The sequence below is a fragment of the Octopus sinensis genome, linkage group LG17, assembly GCF_006345805.1.
Source record: "Octopus sinensis linkage group LG17, ASM634580v1, whole genome shotgun sequence".
NCBI lineage: Eukaryota > Metazoa > Mollusca > Cephalopoda > Octopoda > Octopodidae > Octopus > Octopus sinensis.
Window position 1 is genome coordinate 18186518 of NC_043013.1, and position 24939 is coordinate 18211456.

The 24939-nt window shown below is 37.3% G+C and overlaps 1 protein-coding gene across 3 annotated transcripts in view; it reads right to left on the bottom strand.

Annotated features, from left to right (window-relative positions):
* The window catches only part of LOC115221061 (GRAM domain-containing protein 2B-like), a 230812-nt gene that overhangs the window by 120408 nt on the left and 85465 nt on the right, over window positions 1-24939 (bottom strand). The window contains exon 1 of one of the 3 annotated variants that reach the window (XM_029791275.2): window positions 591-1573. The exons of the other annotated variants lie outside the window; for them this stretch is intronic. Coding sequence (XP_029647135.1) covers window positions 591-634 — 44 coding nt within the window. The 5' untranslated portion in view covers window positions 635-1573. Of the gene's footprint in view, window positions 1-590; window positions 1574-24939 lie in introns of those variants that run through there. 3 annotated transcript variants of the gene reach the window in all.

A 24939-nucleotide genomic window follows, 5' to 3' on the forward strand; every position in this document is an offset into this window, starting at 1 on the left:
AGAATAGGGGCATTTATATTTACACAGACGTTATATACAGACTACCTAGATATTATACAATATATACGCATACATTTGAAATATCCACAATTATAAACACAGTTCCTATATATATGTATATACACATACACACACCTACATACAGTGTGTGTATATGTAGGTGTGTGTGTTTATATGCTAACCGGTGGGTTTAATTTATTACTCTATAAACAAGTAACTATGTACGTGTTATTAGACAAATTACTGACATATATAATACATATGTAATATCACCTATACTGTATAATATTGCCTGCGTTTGATAGTGTTTATATATATATATATATATTTTCTTAAGGAGAATGAGAGATAAATATATAGGTATAAGCGATAGAGAGATAAATAAATATAAAGATAGAAAGAGAGATAAAAGTGTAGGAAGGCAAAGGAAGCGAATAATCTTTTAATAAACAATAACACTAATCCGGAGATGACAGTAATGAAATATTCTGGCTGCTTTCCACGGTTTAAAATAACAACAACAATCATATTAGAACAATAATTAATTAAGGAATTAATAAATAAGTATCTAAGAATGCCTGTGTACTCACGCAGAATTGCCAACTACATCGTTGCTGTCAGCCAAGACAGACATTTTCTAACTTCTCTCAGGTAATAATATATTGATAATATGGTCCCATATCGTCGCTCGGATTTTGCCAAATTCTCCTCTTTCTGCTGCTGCAACTGTGTAATACAGATTTTTTGGGGCTTCTTCTTCGTTCTTCCTATCCTTCAACCTTCTAATTCTGCTTCTCCTTCCTTCTTCTTCCCCTTCTAGTTCCTCTCTTTCGCTTCTACTTCTTAATTTCCCCGACAAACTTCACCAAGACGTGGCTGCAACTGTCGTTTCTGTTGCAAAACAGGCGCACCACTCACACATTATCTATCTATCGAATTTACACGTGCCGCTCCAAGATGCATATAGACATACACACATCCGTGTATCGATATTTCATATATACATACATATATATGAAACACTAATCTCATACGCTTCTCTCGCTATATTATAATAGCAATAATATAACAATAAACACTAAGTGTTTTCTGTCTGTCTGTCTCTCTCTATCTATATATACTCACACACAATAAACACTAGCAGTTACAATCTCTTCTTGCCTGTCTCTATCTTTCTTCCTCACAACTCCACTGGATATATAAAAAAAAATTTGTTTGCGTCTTCTTTCATTTGAATTAAACACGCTACACTCCTCTCACACGCAACGTCTTCCTCATATCCCCCCCCCACCACCACCATTGATACAGTAACGAAATAAAGTAATAAATTAAAAGATATATATATTTATATAATTGTTAATTATTTTTCGGCCTTTAATTGCAATTTTTAAACGTAGTCCTTAAGCAGAAAAAAAAGTGAATGAAAGTGGGTGGGTGGGGGGAGGGGAACAAAAATAAACAAACACACACATACGGTTATTGCAGGAAGACGAAGCAAGGCAAATCCAGAAAAACAAAAATACCAAAAACCAAGTCTTCGTATAAAACAAAAATAATTAATTATAGTGTTTATAATTATAATAAAAATGTTTTTTTTTAATTTTGCGGTAACCCTGTCCCCTCCTTTTACAGGAATCTTTAGGCAGTGAATGTGATGGGGGTGTTGGTGGAGGGAGGGAGAGAGAGAGAGAGAGAGACTGTAATATTAATAGGAAGATGAGAGGGAAAACGGATAGATAGATAGAAAGACGCAATAGAAAGAGGTGAAAAGGAAAGTGATGAGGAAGAGAAAGAGATTAGAGAGGAGTACGGAGGAGGGAGAAAGAGGGGGAATAAGAAGTAAGCAGGAGGAGAAGGAAGAGAAAGGGAAGAGGGGGTTGAAAAAGGGAGAGTGAGATAGAGGACAGGTGTCGAGAAGAGAAAGACTAAGAGAGAGGAAGGGGAAGATGAAATAGCGTAAGGGAACCCTCTCTCTATCTCAGCTCTTCCCTTTCTCTGCTCCTTACGTTTATAGTAAGAGTGATAGGATGAGAAGATTGAGTGTAGACTTGAGTGTGAGTGGTCAGTGCAGGAGACAACCACTTGCTCTGTTAGTAGTAATAGTAATGAAACTGAGTCGGTTTAGTTGATGGTGAGGTGGGATAGGGGTGGAATTGATGGTAGCAGTTGTGGTGGTGGTGGTGTCGGTGATAGCGAATATAGTGGTGACGGTGGTTTGTTCTGACCCAGTTCTCGCACGGATGGAGATAGATCAGCTAGTGCGTGTCGGAGGCGAAGGAAGAGGAGGAAAGAAGACTACGAGAGAGAGAGAGAGGAAGGAAAATTGGTGAGGAAGAGAAATAAGTGAAAGGAAGAGAACAACAGTAAAGAGAAAGAGAGTGAGTGAAGAGAAATAAGGAATAAGACAGAGGGGGAGGAAATAAAGAATCAATGGGGAAAAAGGGAAACAGAAAAAGAGAGAGAGAGAGAGAGAGAGAGAGAGGATGGAACATGAGGAGAAAAGAACAAGTGGGAGAAAGATAGAAAGAATAGGGAAGAAGGGGAGGAGAAAGATATAGGAGAGGGTGAAAAGAGGAGAGAAAAAAAGACTGAATGAAAGGAGTAAGGGAAGATAAGGAAGGAACAAGAGAGAAAGAAGAGAAAAAACAACGAAGAAAATGGGAGGAAAAGGGTAAGAGAGAAGGAAGAAAAAGAAGAGTAAGAACGATGAAGTGGGAGGAGGAGGAGGAGTAAAAGGTGTGTTTAGCTCCTGACCAACGCTGACGAAGGTGACCAGATCTTATTTGCGTTTCCTTCACTTTTGAAGACCTGTTTATATCCTTCCTTCACCTTTGGCTGTTATGTCTAGCAGGCGGTACGTGACCACATAAGGTCGTATTTTTGTGTGTGTTTCACAGGTGGGCAGTTGTCATAGTAATTTTAAACAGGAGCGAGTTAGCGCAAGGTTGGGTGACGAGTATATTATAAAGGCGCGAGGAGTTACACACTTACTCAGAAAAAAAAACTATTTTAACTCCATAGTTATGTATTTACGAATGAGTGGATTAGATCTGAAGGATTAAACAATCTCTCTCTCTCTCTCTTTTATATCATAAGACTTTTGTCAGTGTGCATGCGAGAGAAATACTACACGAATTGTGGGTGGTACTTCCTGCTAGAAATAACAGCCAAATCTCTCGCAAGTCATTGTACGCTATTATCCCTATATACACTATATAAGAGAAAAATAAAATAAAGTAAAATAAAACGTGATGGTCACGGCTGGAATATATCTGGTGGATCCAACTAATCTGGTGGATCCAACAATTTGTTTTTATTTAGGCGCAAGGTCGGCAATTTTAAAGGTAGCAGCTTAATCGATACCATCATCAACTCGATTATTTTAACCAATATTGAGTTCCTAAATTAATTACTACATACAGGAGACAGTCGTAAAAGTCTGTTTTGCTTCTATTGTCACCGTAAACAAGACAGACGCCTGCGACTGTCTCATGTATCTATTAATTGATTAATTAATTAATGAACTCAGTGTTGGCTAAAGTATTTGGGTGTACCTATAGTAACTTTTAGTATGAGAATGAAGCACTGCTGACAAGTACTCTATTTTAATCGACTGCAGAAGGACGAAAGACAACAAGGATCTTGGACAAGGTGGGACAATATACGGGGTCATTCATTCTGCAAAGCTGTGACTGGGCAGCAAAGAGAAGGGCAATAAATTTCATTTCTGAAACTGCAGAAAAAGCGACTACTAGATAGTTCTGGATAAAAAAAAAAAAAAAAGGGTGGACCAGTGGTTTGCTGTTACTAGAACGCAAGCTGGGTCAACTGGGTGAGGAAATCTAATGTTGAAAGATCCGAAACTCCATCTCATCCCAGAAACATCACTGATGATGCATCCTGGAGTTTCGCAAGATGTATCTTGAAACAAAACGAAAATAATCGATCGTAGAGTGATGAAAAGCAAAAACTGACTTTCGCGAGATTTCAACACAGGACGAAGAGAACCAGAAGAAATGCCACAAATACACTTTTTTTCCGACGCTCTAACAATTCTGTCAATACATCTGGTAACACGCACTCAGGGAAATTACCGCCAGTTTCACAGAGAAAAATTAAAAAGAAGCGTATTTTTCGGCCTTCAAAATCCTTGAAATGAATTGCTGAAATGTTTTTATTCCTTTCAACAATTGTTTTGGTAAACGGAGTTTATGAATGACTATTTTTCGGAAATGAATATAAAAACTGAAGAGGGAAGTGTAGTGAATATATATATATATATATATATATAATATATATATATATATATATATAATAAAAGGAAAGTTTGACAAATGTTAGAGGTTAAGATATATGTTGTCCGGCATAAATACGTACACACACACACACGCATTCACATATTATAGACATTGGTGTGTGTGTGTGCGTGAAGGAACGTGGATGAATGGTTAGGGTATCCGGCTCACAGTCGTAAGGTCGTCAGTTCGATTACCGACGGCGCGTGATGGCCTTGAGCAAGACATTTTATTTCAGTCCACTCAGCTGGCAAAAATGAGTAGGGCTTGTATTTCAAAAGGTGCGACACGCTCAGTCTCCACGAGAACTACGTTAAGAGTACACTTAGTCTATGGGGTGCTCAGCCACTTTGCACGTTAATTTCACGAGCAGGCTGTTTCGTTGATCGGATCAACTGTAACACTTATCGTCGTATCCAACCAGTTGTGTGTGTGTGTGTGTATACGTGCATACATGTATGTGTGTATATAAATTTGTGTGCGATTTGTTTTCTACTAAACCTTTCAATAACCTGCACTTTGCGCTTTAATACATATATTACATGCGTACACATCCGTGTTTGTTTGCGCGCGTGTATGTGTGTATGTCCGTTATGTATACACATACTACAAACAGATATCGCATAACATTGAATTATGCCACACAGGCATCCCATTTGTCTATCTGTCCGTCTGTCTGTCTCAGTGTGTGTGTGTGTATGTATGTGTGTTAGACTGGTTTATTACAGTATACTGCTGACATATATGACTTTACAATGAGGAAATGCCGTGCAGATTTGAATGTTCTAATTTTTCACCTTGACTTTTTAAAAAAAGCGTTTCAAACAATGGTTAGGCGCAGTGCTACCATTTATACGCGGGCCGCAGAAATAGGGGTGGTGGTGGTAGCAGTCTTCATTTTCCATTTACATGTAAAACCTATCCCAGCATGTGACTTGCACTTTATTTTATCGTCTTTCAGAAATGCGAAGTTGACCTAGGTGGGGTTTGAACTCCTAAACCCAAACATTTAGCATAGTGCCGCCAGATTGATACCGTAAACTTCATATTTAATATATAAAAGTGCATATATGCTTTGAAGGAAAAGGTCAGAAAGTTACGTGACTTTTTCATTTGAAATCTGCTCCAAGAATATTATTGTATAACCTCAAACATTGCAATAACAGACAGTTACCAATAGGAAAAGGTATTCTTTGAAAAAAAAACAACAAAAAAACTTCAAAGGATTCATTTAAAATATGTATATAAACCAACGCAGTATTTTGGAGCATGATTTCTTTCATAAAAATAAAAATCATCATCATCATCATCATCATCATCATCATCATCATCATCATCATCATCATCATCATCATCATCATCATCATCATCATCATCATCATCATCATCATCATCATCATCATCATCATCATCATCATCATCATCATCATCATCATCATCATCATCATCATCATCATCATCATCATCATCATCATCATCATCATCATCATCATCATCATCATCATCATTATTATTATTATTATTATTATTATTATTATTATTATTATTATTATTATTATTACTAGCTGACCCTGTGCCGTCAAAAATGACGGCTAATTGTAGTATTTTATATATAAAAAGGGCGCAGAAAGGTGAGAAAAAAATTAAACAATGCTTCTACTGTATGTGTGTGCATCTTTATACATTCAGTGAACGCGGTTTTCTATACTTTGTCACAGCCCGCTTCCTTCCTCTTTAAGTGTGTCTGCACATATATATATATGTGTGTGTGTGTGTGTGTATATATATATATATATATATATATATATATATATATATAGGTAAATGCACGTGTCTGTAATTCTATTTTCTATGTATCTTTCTAAATAAACATACACAAACATATATACACGCACTCAAATATATAAATATATTTTATACAAACACACACAAGCATTCACATTTCTCCCTTTTACACAAAGTTGAAGCGCTGTTTGATTTTTGTTTCACCGTTGACTTTTCAACAATTCCACTTCCATCAGTGGATCACTCCTTCATTTCTCATTCATAAGTTGTGACGGAGAAATACACAAGAATATTATTATAGTAGAAGATACACGACACTCTCTTTGCTACTTCCTCTCTCTCTCATTGCTATTACTCTCACTACTTCTCCTTCACTGAATTACTATTTTCTCTCTTCTCCCTTCACCAACTGCGTGATTTGGAACAAATATATATATATACACACACACAAATATATAAAAACACTACGCTCATTATTAGATTAGGAGATTAAGACAGCGAGCTGGCAGAGTCGTTAGCATGCTGGACAAAATGCTTAGCAGCATTTCGTCCATCACTTTGTTCTGAGTTCAAATTCTGCAGAGGTTGACTTTGCCTTTCATCCTTTTGGGGTCAATGAATTAACACCCCACGCTGTTCAACACAACTTAGTCAAGGCTAGGACATAAATTGATCACATAGGTCTATTTGATGACAGCTGGCCTGGAGCTAAATGACTTCAATTTTTTTTCTGTTTGACACCACCACAGGGTCCTTCGATGGTAGGTCTAACACCCCACCCTGTTTAATACACCACTATCAGCAGGAGTGTCTTACCTGTAGTTAATATAAAATTTGGAGTTGTGAAGTTTACAACTTTCACTTTTGTAATTAAATTTCTAAATTACATTTGGAATCGGTTTCTGGTTCCTTGGATTGACAGTTTTGTGCTGACCCACTATGCACTTAAAACAAGGAGCAATTGCTTTGTGTTACACCTCACAACAAAACAGAGCACCTGATAGGAAAACGTTAATGGACAACACATCTATACTCTACAGAATCCCTCAAATGATTAATGATGGAGGTAATACTAAATGATTAAAGAAATGATTAATGATGGAGGTAATACTAATAAAATAGCACAATGTTAAAATACACATAGAGACAATTATAAACTAATCACAATTAAAATAAACACCTGGTGGATGGCATTGATCTAACAGTCACACCTTTCAAATTCTGTTGGCAATGCCTACACTGATCATATTGGCCTTAACTACTATAAAGAAGTGGCAGTACGCACCAACATCACTTCATCCAGGTGAGACCACCATGAAGGGTTAAAAAAGCATTGATAATGGATTTGGGAATTTTACTATTACAAATAAGCTACAGGCTATTCATTTTGGAATATCTTTCTTTATAAAGGAGATAAAGCTAGAACACAAGTTTTGCTTTCCATATAACGTTTAATAAAAAAGCTGTTCCCCACATGTGTGTGCGTGTGCGTGCATGTATGTGTGTGTGCATGTGTGTGTGCATGTATGTGTGTGTGCATATATATGTATATCTATCTAGCTATCTATCTGTCTGTATATATATCTATATATCTATATCTACACACACACACACACACATATATATATATACATACATACATATATATATACACATACATACATATATATATAGACATACAATATATATATATACACATATATATATATACACATACATAGATATATATATATATATATACATATATATATATTACACATCATATATATATATATACACATATATATATATATACACATACAATATATATATATATACACATATATATATATATACACATACATATATATATACACGTACATATATACATATATATATATACACATACATATATATATATATATATATATACTACACATATAATATATATATATACACATACATATATATATATACACATACATTATATATACACATACATATATATATATATATATATATTATATATATATATATATATATATATATATATATATATATATATATATATATATATATATGTATGTATTGTGTGTCTGAGGTTTTAAAGTTTCAACTTTCAAACTGGTAATAATGCTGTTAGAATGTGTTGATGTATTATTAGTAATGCAAGGCTGAAGAAAACAGGATTTTCTGTGTGTGTGGTTGAATGGAGGTGAGGTAACCTTTTAGCAAAGACACGTATGATAAAGTTTAACAAATAACATTGTTGTTATAGAGACTAGATTTATCTGGTTTTATTCTAAACAGTCATAAATAGTTAGTTTTATACACACACACACACACAGTGTCCATATACATAAAAGTACATATGTGTGTGTGTGCTTGCATGTGTGACTGTATACATACACATATACACAAACATGGGCTAACATGTATACATACACACACACATCAATCGTCCATATGCCACTGTAGAAAGAGGTTAAATGATATGATGTGATGATTATGATACACACACACACACACACATACATACATACATACATACATACTAGCTGAGTAGCCTGTTGTTGTGAGGTAATTTCTCACAATAGAATGCTTTGGCGGCCTTTTGGAATAACATACCAACTAAGTATTTTGACGGGGGTTTTTGAAACTTTTTTTTTTATCACATGATGATGAGGGGAAGCTTTTTATGAAAAAAGAAATTTTGAAAATTTATTTTTTTTGCACTATACACTTAAAAACAATGGGGTATGCCTTTCTGGTAACAAAAAAAATTTTAAAAAAAATTTTTAAACTTGAAAATTTATGAATTTTTTTCACACCTTCTCCCACTCAGTACCAATTTTGGCCAATATTCTTCTTTTTTTGTACTGCACACTTAAAAATGATAGGAGAAATCTTGAAGGTTAAAAAGACAAAAAATTTGGGAAGTCAACAATCACAATTACAATCTCCACTTCCTTTTATTTTCAAACAGAAAATAAAACAATTTAAAAATAGTGAAATTACAAAAAAATTTCCATTATCCCTGCCCACCCATAAATCCTAAAATTTGAGCTTTTTTTCAAAATTTTTTTGTATCATAATTTTAAAATATGGTCTGTCTGTATCTACAATTTGTTTCTGTTTGTAATTTCAAAATAATTTTCGGACGAAATGGTGTGTAATTTTAAGGGAGATTTAGCTGTTGTTTCTAGCACATCCCAAGACCATCTGGTACCTTCCTTGTTTCTTTGTCACTCTGTCATATATTAATGTTTTTCAATATTTTCTTCCCCATAAACACATTTTATGGAAAGATGATGCAGTGGTCCATTGAGGGGACTTAAGCAACAACAAAAAAAAATTGTAAGTTAAATTTTTAACCCCTGCTCTGCATCAAGCAAGTCTGTGTGTGTGCGTGTGTGTAAGAAAAAAACATATGAGTGTACACATGAATTATATATATATATATATATTCATATGTATACTTTACATTTTGAGAATGGTGATGTAATAGCTTTTATATATATTTCTTTACTACCCACAAGGGGCTAAACACAGAGGGGACAAACAAGGACAGACAAAGGGATTAAGTCGATTACATCGACCCCAGTGCATAACTGGTACTTAATTTATCGGCAAAGGCGGCGAGCTGGCAGAATCGTTAGCATGTCGGGTGAAATGCTTAGCGGTATTTCAGCTGCCGTTACGTTGTGAGTTCAAATTCCGCCGAGGTCGACTTTGCCTTTCATCCTTTCGGGGTCGATAAATTAAGTACCAGTTAAGCACTGGGGTTGATATAATCGACTTAATACCTATGTCTGTCCATGTTTGTCCTCTCTATGTTTAGCCCCTTGTGGGTAATAAAGAAATAGGTACTTAATTTATCGACCCCAGTGCATAACCGGTACTTAATTTATCGACCCCGAAAGGATGAAAGGCAAAGTTGACCTCTGCGGAATTTGAACTCAGAATGTAACGACAGACGAAATACGGCTACGCATTTCGCCTGGCGTGCTAACGTTTCTGCCAGCTCACCACCTTTATGTAATAGCTATTATATAACTAACAAGATTCTGAAACAGCTGCAAACGAACGGAATAAACATCTATTCTCTTAACCTCACTTCTCTCATCCATTCTGTCCACCATTGTTTCTCCTGAATTTTCAGAACGACATGAAAGGCATAGCCTAACCGCAACCATCGTTGTCCTTGTTAGCCGTGCACTTTGCAGAGAGCTTAATGTGAGAACTGTTTGATTCTTTAAATCCCTATAAACTACTACTACCACTACTACTACTAGCACTACTACTACATCCTCCTCCACCTTTAATGTCTGTTTTCCACGCTGGCATGGGTTGGACGATTTTACCAGAGCTGGCAAGCCAGAGAGCTACACCAGGTTCCAGTCAGATTTGGCTCGGTTTCTATGGCTGGGTGCCCTTTCTAATGCCAACCACTTTACAGTGTGTGCTGGGTGCTTTTAACATGGTACTGGCACAAATGCTTTTTATGTGGCACCAGCACAAGACTCTTGCCAGCCAATCCTCATCACCACATATATATATGTGTGTGTGTGTGTGTAAACATCAGGGCCATTACTGATTTGGATCTGCTAGGTCACATCTGCTCCTTTTCTAATCAATTTGATACCAGCTCATCTCTACTCCTAATCACTGTACCGTGTCAGCCATGAAATAAGAGGGAAATATTAGGTTTATTCATCCCCAATCCCCTTCCCGCTATCTTCACTACCCGTATTTTTTTATCGCTTCTGTATCTCTCTAAATCATCATCATCGTCATCATTGTTTAACGTCCGCTTTCCATGATGGCATGGGTTGGATGAATGACTGAGGACTGGTGAACCAGATGGCTGCACCAGGCTCCAGTCTTGATCTGGCTGAGTTTCAACAGCTGGATGCCCTTCCTAACGCCAACCACTCCGAGAGTGTAGTGGGTGCTTTTACGTGCCACCGGCACGGGGCCAGTCAGGCGGTACTGGCAACGACCTCGCTTGAATCTTTTACACATGCCACCGGCACAGGTGCCAGTAAGGTGATGCTGGTAATGAGCTAGGAAATTTAATAGGCATCATCATCATTACCATAATGTGAATGCTGTGTAACAAGTTAGTGACAAAAAAAAATATTATGATGTGAATCAGTGTATATCTTAATTTTTGTTCACTAATTATTTGTTAATTGATAACATGGGTTGTTGATTAGGTTAATATTTCATTGACAACACTATAGTTTTGAATCACAGGCAATGCAAGAATGACACATTGTCAGTCCTTGATGGACAGCAGGAGCATTACCACTACCTCTAACACCACCACCACCGCCGCCGCCACTATCCCAAACAACAACAACAACAACTCTATAGTAAGAAATATGAGACTGTGTAGTCATGGAAATATGGACAGTTTATATAGAGAATAATGTGGCGTATATAAGATGTATGATAATGTATAGCAGTGGAACATGGATAGTGTATATAGAGGACTAAGTGTGATGTATATAAGATGTGAGAGACAGTATAACAGTGAAACATGGACAGGGTATATAGAGGACTATATACGGCAAATATAAGATGTATGATAAGACTCAGTAATGAAACAAGGACAGTGTTTATATAGGAGACTATATGTGGTGTATATAAGATATAAATGGGTATATAGTAATGAAATGAGTAGAGTATATATTAAGGACTATGATGCATAGTGAAACAAGGACAGTGTATATAATAAGGTCAGTATATAATAAGGACAGTGTATATAACAAGTTGCTTTTAGTTTGGTTAAAACCAGCTGAACATGAATGCTGTGAAAGTGTCTGTTGTTGTTTAGGCCGGAGTCATTCATGACCGAGCAAACAAATGATCGAAGCTATCCCCACCATAATAATCTTATCTTTTGTACATCTAGGACTACATTGACCTTCTTTTTAACGGATTTGAGAAATAGCAAATCTTTTTTAAAAACTTTGCTATTTGTATAGGTTCCGTGATGATCACAAAAAAAAAAAAATCTATTGTATTTTCTGGCATAGGAGTGGCTGTGTGGTAAGTAGCTTGCTCACCAACCACATGGTTCTGGGTTCAGTCCCACTATGTGGCACCTTGGGCAAGTGTCTTCTACTATAGCCTCAGGCCGACCAAAGCCTTGTGAGTGGATTTGGTAGACGGAAACTGAAAGAAGCCCGTCGTATATATGTGTATCATCATATATATATATATATATATATATATATACACACACACATACATATAAATATATATATGTATGTGTGTGTATATGTTAATGTGTCTGTGTTTGTCCCCCCCAACATCGCTTGACAACCGATGCTGGTGTGTTTACGTCCCCGTAACTTAGCTGTTCGGCAAATGAGACCAATAGAATAAGTACTAGGCTTGCAAAGAATAAGTCCTGGGGTCGATTTGCTCGACTAAAGGTGGTGCTCCAGCATGGCCACAGTCATATGACTGAAACAAGTTAAAGAGTATAAAAGTTGAATTTTTCAGACCAAAATTTACAGTCAGAAAAGGTAGGTTGACTTGTATATACACTAAGGCAACTTTGGAGGACTAAAAATTCCCTGCAAAATTCAGTAGGATTTAGAAAGATAATGATACTTGAATGTTTCCACTTCATGTTTACACTGTACACTATGTCAACTTCTTATGCTGCAAAATATGGTACTCCTTGGATATATAATTTTAAGGAATGTTGGTCAGAAGTTAGAGAAATTGACAGAGTCACTATATGAGCAGGAGGTATTTCTGTTGGGTCTTTGGTGGATCTTTAATTCAAATAAAGGGTTGATTCTGGGGGAAGAATTGCCTTTAATCGATGGGGGACATATGACTATGGTTGGAGACAAAGTGATGCCTTCGGACATGAAGGATGCGGCGTAGACAGAGGTGATCGAAGGATTCTAGTCGCTTAATATCTTCCACCCTCATCGGCCATGACTTGCTGCTGTAAAGGAGAATCGTTCGCACTAGTGCTTGGTAGATCCGTACTTTGGTGGTGCGTCGGATCTCAGATCTTGACCAGAGTCGTGCATTGGGTTGGTTGAAGGCTTGGCGAGGGAGATCGATTCGTGTTTTAATGTCAGTCTCACCTTGACCTGTAGCTGTAATGATGGTGCCAAGGTATTTGAAACTCTCATTAGCCTCAAATCGCCAGGTCTGGTCAGCGTTTGTGAGAGATGCAGCATTGAGGATAAATGAAGCTAGCTCAACCCACCCCGGGTGAATGCTGACTCAAGACAAGACAAGAAGACTATGGTTGAAGTAAATCAACCATAGTCATACACATATACACCTGAAGTGCATATGTGTATGGGTGTGGAGGGTGCTGTTTACACACGGAACAGGGTTGAGCTGGATATGGAAATGAAACTGAAACTAGGGAAAAGATGATGACTATTACAATGATGCAGGTAGATAATAATAGTGGATGTGATGATGATGATTTGGTGGTTTGGTGGGATGGTGATTGTAATAGCAGGAATGTGATGATGATGATGATAATGGTGATTGTCAAGATGATGATGATGATGGTAATGGTGATAGCGGCAACGGTAGTGGAAAGAACAGTAGTGATGTGATGATAATGCTGCTGATGATGATATTAAATATGATTCTGATGAGACAGAATACAAGAAAATAGATTAAATTAGATTAAAAGACAAAACTACAAAAATTCCTGTAGATTTATAGACATTCAGAAGTCAGACATTGCTTCAGAGAGAAACTATTTCTGTTTAATCTAAATCTTTGTAATGGAGCCATTAGTCTGAGGGTGAAGACGGACAGGAATATAATCTTTTATAATTGCTAATAAATAACAGTAATCTGGATAATCCAGAGAAGATTAGGAAGTCAGCAGCATGAAGTAATCACTGAACAATTGTTGAGACTAATCCGTCAACATGTTGTTTTGTATTGTTTTATTGTGGAATGTTATTTAAAGAAAGGTAGTTTGTGTGTGTGTGTGTGTGCATATATGTGAATGTGTATGTATAGAAATGTGTACATGCACACACACACACACACACACACACACACACATACACACACATGTATTTACTGTGAGTACAGTGGACATGCAAAGACTTGAGAGAAATTAAGCTAGCATGCTCTGCTGGATGTGCAGCATCAGTTATACGTCATGTACGACAAAGTGTAAATGTGGCAAGAGAAATAATTGAATATAAGAGGCTTCAGATGTAGAGTGCAAAAGAGACAACTGTCATGTGATGGTCATGTGGATGAAGGCAGTTGCATAAAGGAGTGCCAATTGCTGAATGTGGATGGAACCTAGGGAAGAAAGAGACCCAACAAGATATGGGACAAACCGGTGAAAAGCGACTTCCAGATTTTGATCCTCACACAGGAGATGACAAAGGACCAAGATGATCAGCGATTACCTGTGCTTGAGAAAACCTATCCAACCAAGCAAAAAGAAGCCCCAGGGGCATGTCATTTATGCCTACATCACTGCACACAATCGACCTTGACAAATCTCTTCCCCCACAACTCATCTTCCTAATGGAACCCCTCCCTCCACCTGTATTCACCACTCATTGCATTCCCCTCTCCTGTCTCCCACTCTCCTTTCAATCTTGCAAACTTACTTGCCCACTCACCCTCTCCAATCCTCTCCACCTCTTCACACGTTTACTTTCCTCTCCTTTTAACTTGAGAGTTTGTCCCAACACATCCTCACCAGCATCTTTTCTCTCTCTCTCTCCCCTTCACTTTCTTTTCTCTGACTGGGGTAGCTATGTACCTCCTCAACTACAAGCACTTGGCACGAAGCCATCTCCCTCAATACTACAACCTCACTTCAGTTGAGGAGTCTTGTCCTGCACGTTACTTGGTAACCTTGCTGGTGCTGGGGCCTTGTAAAAAAGCAACCAGTACACTCTGTAAAGTGGTTGGTATTAGATAGGGCAACTGACCGTAGAAACCATGCCTAAGCAGACAGTAGAGTTTGACACAGTTCCTTGGCTTGCCAGCTCGTCAAGTGTCTTCTACTATAGCCTTGGGCTGACCAAAGCCTTGTGAGTGGATTTGGTAGACGGAAACTGAAAGAAGCCCGTCGTATATATATATATATATATATATATATATATATATGTGTGTGTGTGTCTGTGTTTGTCCCCACAACATCGCTTGACAACCGGTGCTGGTGTGTTTACGTCCCCGTAACTTTGCGGTTCAGCAAAAGATACTGATAGAATAAGTACTAGGCTTACAAAGAATAAGTCCTGGAGTCGATTTGCTCGACTAAAGGTGGTGCTCCAGCATGGCCACAGTCAAATGACTGAAACAAGTAAAAGAGTAAAATGTATTTATTTACACACACACCATTAGTGACATCATATATCATCAGTAGCATGTTTGTCCATACTGACATGAGTTGAACAGGTCATCATAGTCCAAGTCATTTGGTTTCAACAGCTGGATGGCCTCCCTGTTGCCAACCACTTCACAGAGTATATTGGGTTCAGTTTCTCATGACCCAATGCTAGAGTGTTCAGCAATCTAAAATGTGTGCTGAATAGGAGGAAGAGCAAAGCATCAGAAGTGCATGTGTGTGTGTGTGTGTGTATGTATGTGTGTGTATTCATACATATGAATACATATAGCAACAATTATGCGAATCTCTCTATATATATAAGCGGCAAAATGTCTGTCTGTGTGTGTGTCCTTTATACAAATCCACAATTTTTCAGTTAGAGAGCTCGCACTTTCTATGGTCATTCAAAACTGTCCAAGGGTGGTCGTGCACATCTTTACATTTCCCCAGTAACCCCGCAAAGCCATTAAAAAATCAATAGAAGCAACTTTTTTGTGAATTTTCTATCCAAAACCCAATCAAAATGCCCGAAACTTGATACACCAATTGAATGCTAGCTAGCTGTATGTGATTGGTCAGAGGTTTGGACAGTACTCGCGTGTATGTGCACATGCACGCAGCTGTATATGCATGCACTAGCACTATGACCCAACGTTGCCGGGTCATAGTGCTAGTAAACAAATAAAACTGCTTGGGTTTGATATACAAAATATATATATACACATGTACATGTACACAGAAAGAAAGCAAAGACTGAATATTTTCAGATAATGAATAGTCAAGTCTAAATATATAGGTATTGATACATTAACATAGAAAACTTATCCAGCACAAATGACAGAGAAACTTCAAGGAGAGAAGGTATAATGTTACAAGTCTGAGAACTGTTTCTGGGGGCTCAGAGATCCTTCATAATATTGGTAGAAGTAGTTCACCAGAATATGCAACTAGTAATGGAAGCAAATAAACATTGGATGAACCCAGCCTCCATCTTCAGGGTAGGAAAACATTCTGACATTTCAGATCATTGCTTCCCAACCACATGGTTTTGGGTTCAGTACCACTGCATGACACCTTGGGCAAGTGTCTTTTACCATAGCCTGGGCTGACCAAATCCTTATGAGTGGAGTTGGTAAACAGAAACTAAAAGAAGCCCATCAAATATATGTATGTTTGTATATGTGTCATTGTTTAGTTTTATTTCAAAATTTCTTGCCAAGAGAGAAAGAGCCAGTTTCTAACCTAGATCCAAGGCTCCTTCATTGGAATTTCAACATCAGCCACAGGGTATTTTTGTTTGTATGTATATATGTATGTATGTTCAGGTGCAGATTCGTATGTTTTATTTTATGTATGTATACTCATGCATATAGTTGCATATCTAGACATGCTCATGTATATTTAAATGATAAATTTCTGGAAAGTTTTATAGATTTTTACAGTTCCAGTGATGGATTGGATCTGTAGTCTTTGAATTAGCTTTCTCCTTTCTACTTTTTGAGAAGCCTAATTTCTCAAGATTGGTATTTAGGCAGTGTGTTACATATCCCATGGTCCCAATAATTACAGGTATAAATCCGAACTTGTATTCTCTTTTTCACTGATCTTCAGCTTTATGTTAACATCTGCTGGGCAGCTAATTTCCACAACTGTACACAGTTTCTCTTCTCTATTCCAAATCATTATATCAGATCTGTTGTGCTTACATTTTATTGAAGTCTTCACTGGGACATTCCTCAAATACTCTTTTTATTATGAGTACTTTTGGCTTCTACCATACTGTGGGTTCTTATTTCATTGTCCTCAGGGTTTTCCTTCTGATGGATTTCATTATAGAATGTTCTATCTACAACATAATGTCTCATCGGTAGACAATACTATAATGATATATTTGGACAATTGCTTATGACGTGGGCGATATCTTTGGTGTTAACTCCACAAAGTCTGCATCGGTTGTCACATTTTACAGATTTTCCTGCATTTCTATCCTTTTTGTGCATCAGGTATTTGGTTGATATTTCCTGTTCCTGGATTGCAAACGCATACCTTTCAAAGTGGGAGGTAGTAATCCAACTATTGGTCCATGATAAACTGCTTTGATGATCAATGTTACTATCATCTTGGAGCTTTCTACTAACATGCATAGTCTTCTGCTCATATTCCTTTCATCTGATACGTTGTGGTAGAGTTCTGCGACTTCTTTGGGCATGTATTCTAGGTTATGTATATACGTATGCATGTATGTATACATATACATATATATATATGTATATATACATATGTATATGTATGTGTGTGTGTGTGTGTATTTTATTTATCGACCCCGAAAAGATGAAAGGTAAAGTCGACCTCAGTGGAATTTGAACTCAGAACATAATGACAGGCGAAATACAGCTAAGCATTTCGCCTGGCGCACTAACGTGTCTGCCAGCTCGTCCTAATGCAAGCCATATGTGACAAATTTGTCCCAGGGTACAAGGCCACATACACAAAAACAAGATTCCTAGGGAAAGGAAAATTCTTATGAGATGATGGACAAAGACTGTGAACTGCTTGAACAAGTACCTCAAAAGTGATAAGTCCTGCCCGAAGAGAGTACTGTTGGGGATTAAGGAAATCTGCATCAATCTCACAAAAATGAGAGGCAGATAAGGAGGGCTGAATTATAGAAAATATTAATCAAACCCTAAAGCTTTCTTTAACTTTGCCAAAGAAACAATCACAGTATACCACAAGATAGCTCCAAAAAGATGGCTCCCTCACAGGAAACCGAATGAGGGTAAGTGATAGAAGTATTTATTATTATTGTTAGTTTATTTTTCTGATTTTTACATTCTGAGTTCAAATTCCATCAAGGCTGACTTTGTCATTCATCCTTTCAAGGTCACTATAATATAAAATAAGAGTCAAATGCCTAAAATTGAAACCTCATGCCAAAATTTGAAACCATTAAAGATGGCAAACGTACAGAATTGTTAGCAGAGTTAAAACATAAAGAGCTTGAAAAAATGTTGCCAAGCATTTCTAGCTCTGTATGTTTTGAGTTCAAATCTTACTTTGGCCAAATTTTCTTTCCATCTGTCTGAGGTTGATACGATAAAATAGCAGTCAAGGAGCGAGTGAAAAGTGAGTGACTTCTTTGATATTTCTGGTTCCAGATAATATTCTTTCTTCACAATGTACAACATAGTTATTCAAACCCAATATTGCAGCATTGATAACATTTTTTGCATTTAACAAGCATCTGTCTCCTTCCCTTTTAGTAAGTCAAGCCTGTTCAATTTACTTTTAAGGGGGAGTGTGTTATGCATTGTGAGTAGATTCCTAGTTCTTCTAATTCCTGTATCTCTGTCTTTGTTCATTACAGAAACAGAGCAGTATGTTTCAACTCTGGTGTAGCCCACTTATTGATTGCTGTGATGCCATTACCTTAACTTGGCTTTGGTTTTCAGCAGCTTTCTTATCCTTCTCTTTTACTCGGAGATTTCTTGCTCTCATTATTCTTTCCATTACTTGATCATCCTGCAGCATCCTTAGATACTTGTATCCTTCGTTATCTCTCAGTGATCTAATGATAACAGTTTGTAGTATCTGATGGTATAATATCATCAGATTTCATCTTTCAGCCTCTCTTCATAATTAAAACTGCACACTACCAAATGCACACCAATATCCTGGCTAAATATTCTTGCTGATTGGATTGAAGAATTCAGGTGTTTTTAATTTTTCCTGTACAGCTCAAGATCATCCAAAGATAGCATGCTTTCAGTCTGTCCAACCAACAGCTAAATTCTTCTTTTCTAGTCATACTTCATTTTCTATCATGCTAGATCAGTAGTTCCCCTTAACTTCTTTCTGCATCCTTTTAGCTGTTCTCCTTCTCCACAAAGCTATTCACTTCATCTGTTAAGAGGCCAGCTAGTCATTTCTGTAGTAATGCTAAGCATGTAATTAGCCTTTGGTTCATGATTACCAACGTTCTTCTGTAGTAGCACTGTCTTTACTTTTCTCATCTATGTTGATGTTCCATTTCCTATACTACCAGTTACAAAACAGTTGCATATAACTGTGGATGCTTGGAAAATCTTGAGCTCAGAACGTTTTCTAATTTGGCAACTTTTTAAACATCATTTTCACTTTCTTCTCTGTAGTAATTATCTTCTCTCATCTTGACCAATTTTCCATTCTGCTTTTAAATTTCCATATTCAGCCTGTTTCCCTTGCTATGTTGAACTTCTTTACTCCAGATATCTGACCAAATTCTCCTTGCTGCTTCAGCATCTGGCACTTCACTCCTTTGATGTTCATTCTTATTGTTCAGCTATTGGTAAAATTTCCTTTCATTGTTTCTGAAGAGCACGTTCTGCTGATATTGGTTTAGTCTTTGTTAGTATTTAGCTTACAGAAAAGGAGCAGTATATTTCTTTGAAATTTGCTGTATCTTTCTTTTGTCATCTTTTCAATTATAGCTTTTATAATTCCAAGATCTCTGTTGAACCATCAACCTGATTTTGAAATCTCAATTTTCGACATGTTTTCACTCCTTTTTTTTCCTGCTGATCTGTAGAAATTTGTACAAGAATTTCTACAAATTCTTGGAGAAATTCCAAGAATTTCTACAGCAACAGAGACTGCACAGTATATGAAGTCATTTACATCTGTTATATATCTGTTATACTCTATGTTACTTTGAGGTATTTTGTGTGAGTCTTAACATTTTTAAGTTCAAATGCTGCCAAGGTTAACTTTGCCATTTATCACTTTGAGGTCAGTAGAATAAAATACTAGTCAAGAACTGGGATCATAATGATCAACTCTTCCTGAATCTCACCACCATCCACCAACATAAATTTCTGACCTTGAAACTATCTTAGAAACAGTTATTATTATTTGGGTCCTTGTGGCCAATAAAGGGAATCATTATTATTTGTAGTCGTAAGCAGTGAGCTGACAGAATTGTTAGCATGTCAGACAAAACACTTCATGGCATTTCTTCTGGCTTTTCATGTTCTGAGTTCAAATACAACTGAGATCAACTTTGATTTCATTCTTTTGAAGTCAATAAAATAAAGTACCAGTCAAGTACTATGATCATTATGATAACTATTCCTTGACCCCAAACCCACCTGTCAATTTCTGGCCCTAAATGTTAGAAACCATTATTATTATTATTATTATTAGTAGTAGTAGTAGTAGTAGTGTGGAGACGCAATGGCCCAGTGGTTAGGGCAGCGGACTCACGGTCGGAGGATCGCGGTTTCGATTCCCAGACCGGGCGTTGTGTGTGTTATTGAGCGAAAACATCTAAAGCTCCACGAGGCTCTGGCAGGGGGTGGTGGCGACCCCTGTTGTACTATTTCACCCCAACTTTCTTTCACTCTTTCTTCCTGTTTCTTGAGTAACGCTGCAATGGACTGGCGTCACGTCCAGCTGGCGGGAACACATACACCATAGAAACCGGGAAACCGGGCCCATGAGCCTGGCTAGGCTTGAAAAGGGCGCAAAGAAAGTAGTAGTAGTAGTAGTAGTAGTTACCATTAGGAATTTATAAACTACTTGCTAAATATCTGTAGAGTTCACAGCCATAATAAAACAATGAAATTCATTCAGTGTTAAAGTGTGTTTGTTTTTTTCAAAATAAAACAAAATCTGCATTTCAATCATGTTGCCCAGACTGACTGACACCGTTCCTCTTTGGGATCATATTCAACAAACATAGAACTAAAATCAGAAATAGTCTCTGAACTAACCATTTCTGTCTAGTTAAAGGTTTGAAATAAATGCCATTTTTTGATAATGAAGTTCCAGATATAGTATTAATGAATCAAAACTCCAATTTTTAAAAACTTCCATATAAAAATGTTTTTGGAATTCCTTCATACAGTGAATTCATGGAGGGAATTAAGTCATGCTGGCAGAATTGTTAGCATGCCAGGTGAAATGCTGAGCAGCATATCATCTATCTTTACGTTCTGAGTTCAAATTCCAACGAGGTCAACTTTGCTATTCATCCTTTCAATGCCAATAAAATAAGTACCAGTCAAGTACTAGGGTCAATGTAATTGACTTTTCCCCTCACCCAAATTTCAGGCCTTGTGCCTATAACAGAAAGAATTATGGTGTTAGGAAGGGCATCCAGCTGTAGAAACACTGCCAAATTAGACTAGAGCCTGGTGCAGCTTCCGTGGCTTACCAGACCTTGGTCGAACCGTCCAAGCAATGCTAGCATGGAAAACGGACGTTAAATGATGATGATGAGGATAACACATTGCTAAAATGTTTTTTTTTTTATGTTAGACTGTTTACATGCAAAATCCACACAACAACACACACACACAAACACTCATTCAATGTTTTGTCCTGTGTCTAAAGTTTTTCTTGATGTAAATCTTTTTGTGGTCAATAAAGAAATCATTATCACCATGAGATTTTCTTCTTTCAGTTCAGTTTTGCTTCCATTTCTTGCTGAGAATCTTTCTGACTCCTAAGGCAAGGAAATTCACTGTATTCATTGGTAGGCCAGTGAGTTTCTTTGCCTCAGAAGTTGGGAAGACACTAAACAAGAAATGGAAACAAAACTGAAAGAAGAAAACCAATAATAACAACAATAATAATAATAATAATAATAATAACTCTTTCATCACAAACACCATGACCACCACCAATGTCATTACTCCCCAACCCTTGTGGTACAAAAAACTGTTCAAAGATGTAGAACCTAAAATCTATAGCCTGTCTCTATTCTCACCTATGGAAGGAAATCTGTTGGGGAAAGTCAGTATGCTTAATTATACAGAAAAGGCTCTTTTGGTGCCTCATGTGATCCCTATGTCATGGGCTTTGGTTATAGGTAGTTTGTTGCAGAAAATCTTGCTGTTACAGTGAAGGTAACTAAACAGAAATCTCATGTTATCTTTTGTTTTCCTTTTCGTGGATCCTATTTTAAAAACAGTAGTGTGTTTGTTGAAGCTAGGGGAACAATGTGTATTTGGCTATTAAATAGAGCACGTTCTTGTTATTTAGCACCAGGTAATCCCCGACTGAGCAGGTCTGGGAACAATAATGCAGCCATCTTGTTTTTTTTTTCCTGGACGTAGCGTACTTAGAATTACATCATGCAATGTACCTTAATTTTTTAAACGTAAAGAGACACCCAGCCACCACTTGCAAGTGAGTAACGTTTAATGACATGTACCATGTTTTCACTAATTGTTTTAGGTGCCTGTGTAGTCACAAGCAGACATAGGCACCTTCTCAATCCTATCTGTTTTGACCTAGCAGAACACTGAGGTTGCAACAGCTAAGGGCAAGAAAATTCTATATCAGCACTGACTGATACTCATTTACTGCCGAGTAGACTGAAGCAATGTGAAATGAAGCACCTTTTTTTATTTGTGCACCCTTTTCAAGCCTAGCCAGGCTCATGGGCCCGGTTTCCCAGTTTCTGTGGCGTATGTGTTCCCTCCAGCTGGACGGGACACCAGTCCATCGCAGTGTTACTCAAGAAACAGGAAGAAAGAGTGAAAGAAAATTGGGGCGAAAGAGTACAACAGGGGTCACCACCACCCTCTGCAGGAGCCACGTGGAGCTTTTAGGTGTTTTCACTCAATAAACACGCACAAAGCCCGGTCTGGGAATCGAAACCACGATCCTCCGACCGCATGTCCACTGCCCTAACCACTGGGCCATTGCACTTCCATATATATATATATATATATATATATATAGATAGATAGCTGTTTTAATACAGACGTTTTACTGATTATGTCCTTCCATGTCAAATGGCTCACTTAAATGAGTCAGTTATCATAACATATCTAATTTAATCGTTGATTATCTCATTAATGGCTCCATTGAGAATTTAATATCAGACTTAATATATCTTTATGAATCACAGACTTTGCAGCACAAGAATTATGTGACAACCGGTGGAAGCATGAAAAAACGTTTTGGAAAACCAGAATTCATTCTAAAGGAAAATTTCATGCTAACTAAAGCATAACAATCCTAATTATATCTTCTCTATTAAATGATGTAGATGGGTGGGTTGGGGCATGGAATATTTTTCTTTTTATTGTAGTCAAAAGAGCTAAAGCAATATTTGTAACTTTTTCCTAGACCAGTGAGGTAGTAGTATAGTAAAGCAGCCCTCAATTTTTTTAAGGATTACAAATACAGGTGTGCAGAGAAAGGGGTCATTTTAACTAATTTTTACTTTTGTTAGATCATCAACAGAAAAGCAATACCTATGGGATGATCAAAGCTTTGTGAGTGTATTTTGTAGGCAGAAACTGAAAGAAGCCTGTTTTGTGTGTGTGTGTGTGTGTGTGTGTGTGTGTGTGTGTGTGTGTGTGTGTGTGTGTGTGCGTGTGCATGTGTATGTGTATATATAAAGTTAATCCAAACATGAAAACACAGAGAAAACACAACAACGCGAGGATGTGGAACAAGTATAGTGTTATTGGACGCTCAGGAAAGGAAAGAAAGAAGGAAGATTTAACGTTTCGAGCAGAGCTCTTCATCAGAAACATAGGAAAAGGAAAGATCCAAGGAATGGAAGACAGAGGAAAAAAAATCGCCAATGATACACAGGTGGTCACTGTCAATGTCAAGTAAGCAATGTTCTTCTTTCCAATCTTCTATGAAAACTTTGCTGGCCATGGGGAAATATTACCTTGCTTGGAAACAAGTGAGGGTTGGTGACAAGAAAACTATTTGGTTGTAGAGAATCTACCTCAACCAATTCCATCTGATCCATTGAAAAGTGGATGTCATAATGATGACAACAATGACAATGATGATAGCTATTGTTGTTAATGATGAGGGCTGTGAGGAGAAGGGCTACTCTTTGAGATGCAGTTTATTAGCTATGTTCAGGATGCATGTTTACTCAGGAAGATCCTCAGTGATAGTGAGGACCATTGTTTGCAGTGACCTCTAGGATTCTAGCTGAATGCTTGCCCACACACATGCTGTGTCTTCTCTCTCTCTTTACCTTTTCCACTGATACACCGATTGTCTCTGCTTCAGGAAATCTTTTTTTACCATGTTTAATCTGATACTCCTACATCACCTGTCTCCTCTCCCATAAACATCAAGATTTGCACTAACCACTCTAACCCCTAAACCCGGTCACAGTTCAACACAAGAAACATACTGCCAATGTAACAGGTCAAAGAGGGTCTGTGAGAGATATGGGTACAGCTTTTCCTCCACACAAATGGTATTAAAAAAAAAAGAGAATATTCCAGCTGAGATCTGCCTATCTTTTTAAAACTAGCAGGTACTACATTATCCGATGTATCCTCATTTACAAGAGAATAGTGTACTATTGGAGGACCTATGCTTGCTATTTTTAGAGTACTGTAACGTAGGGCAGTGCATTGTAATGCGAGTAGTACAATGTAGGGCTGTGAAAAGCAGGGCAGGGTAGTGTAGGACAGTGTAGTATTGGGCAGCATAGTGTATGTAGGCCAATGTATTGCCCGATAGTGTTGTATAGGCTAGTGTAGTGCA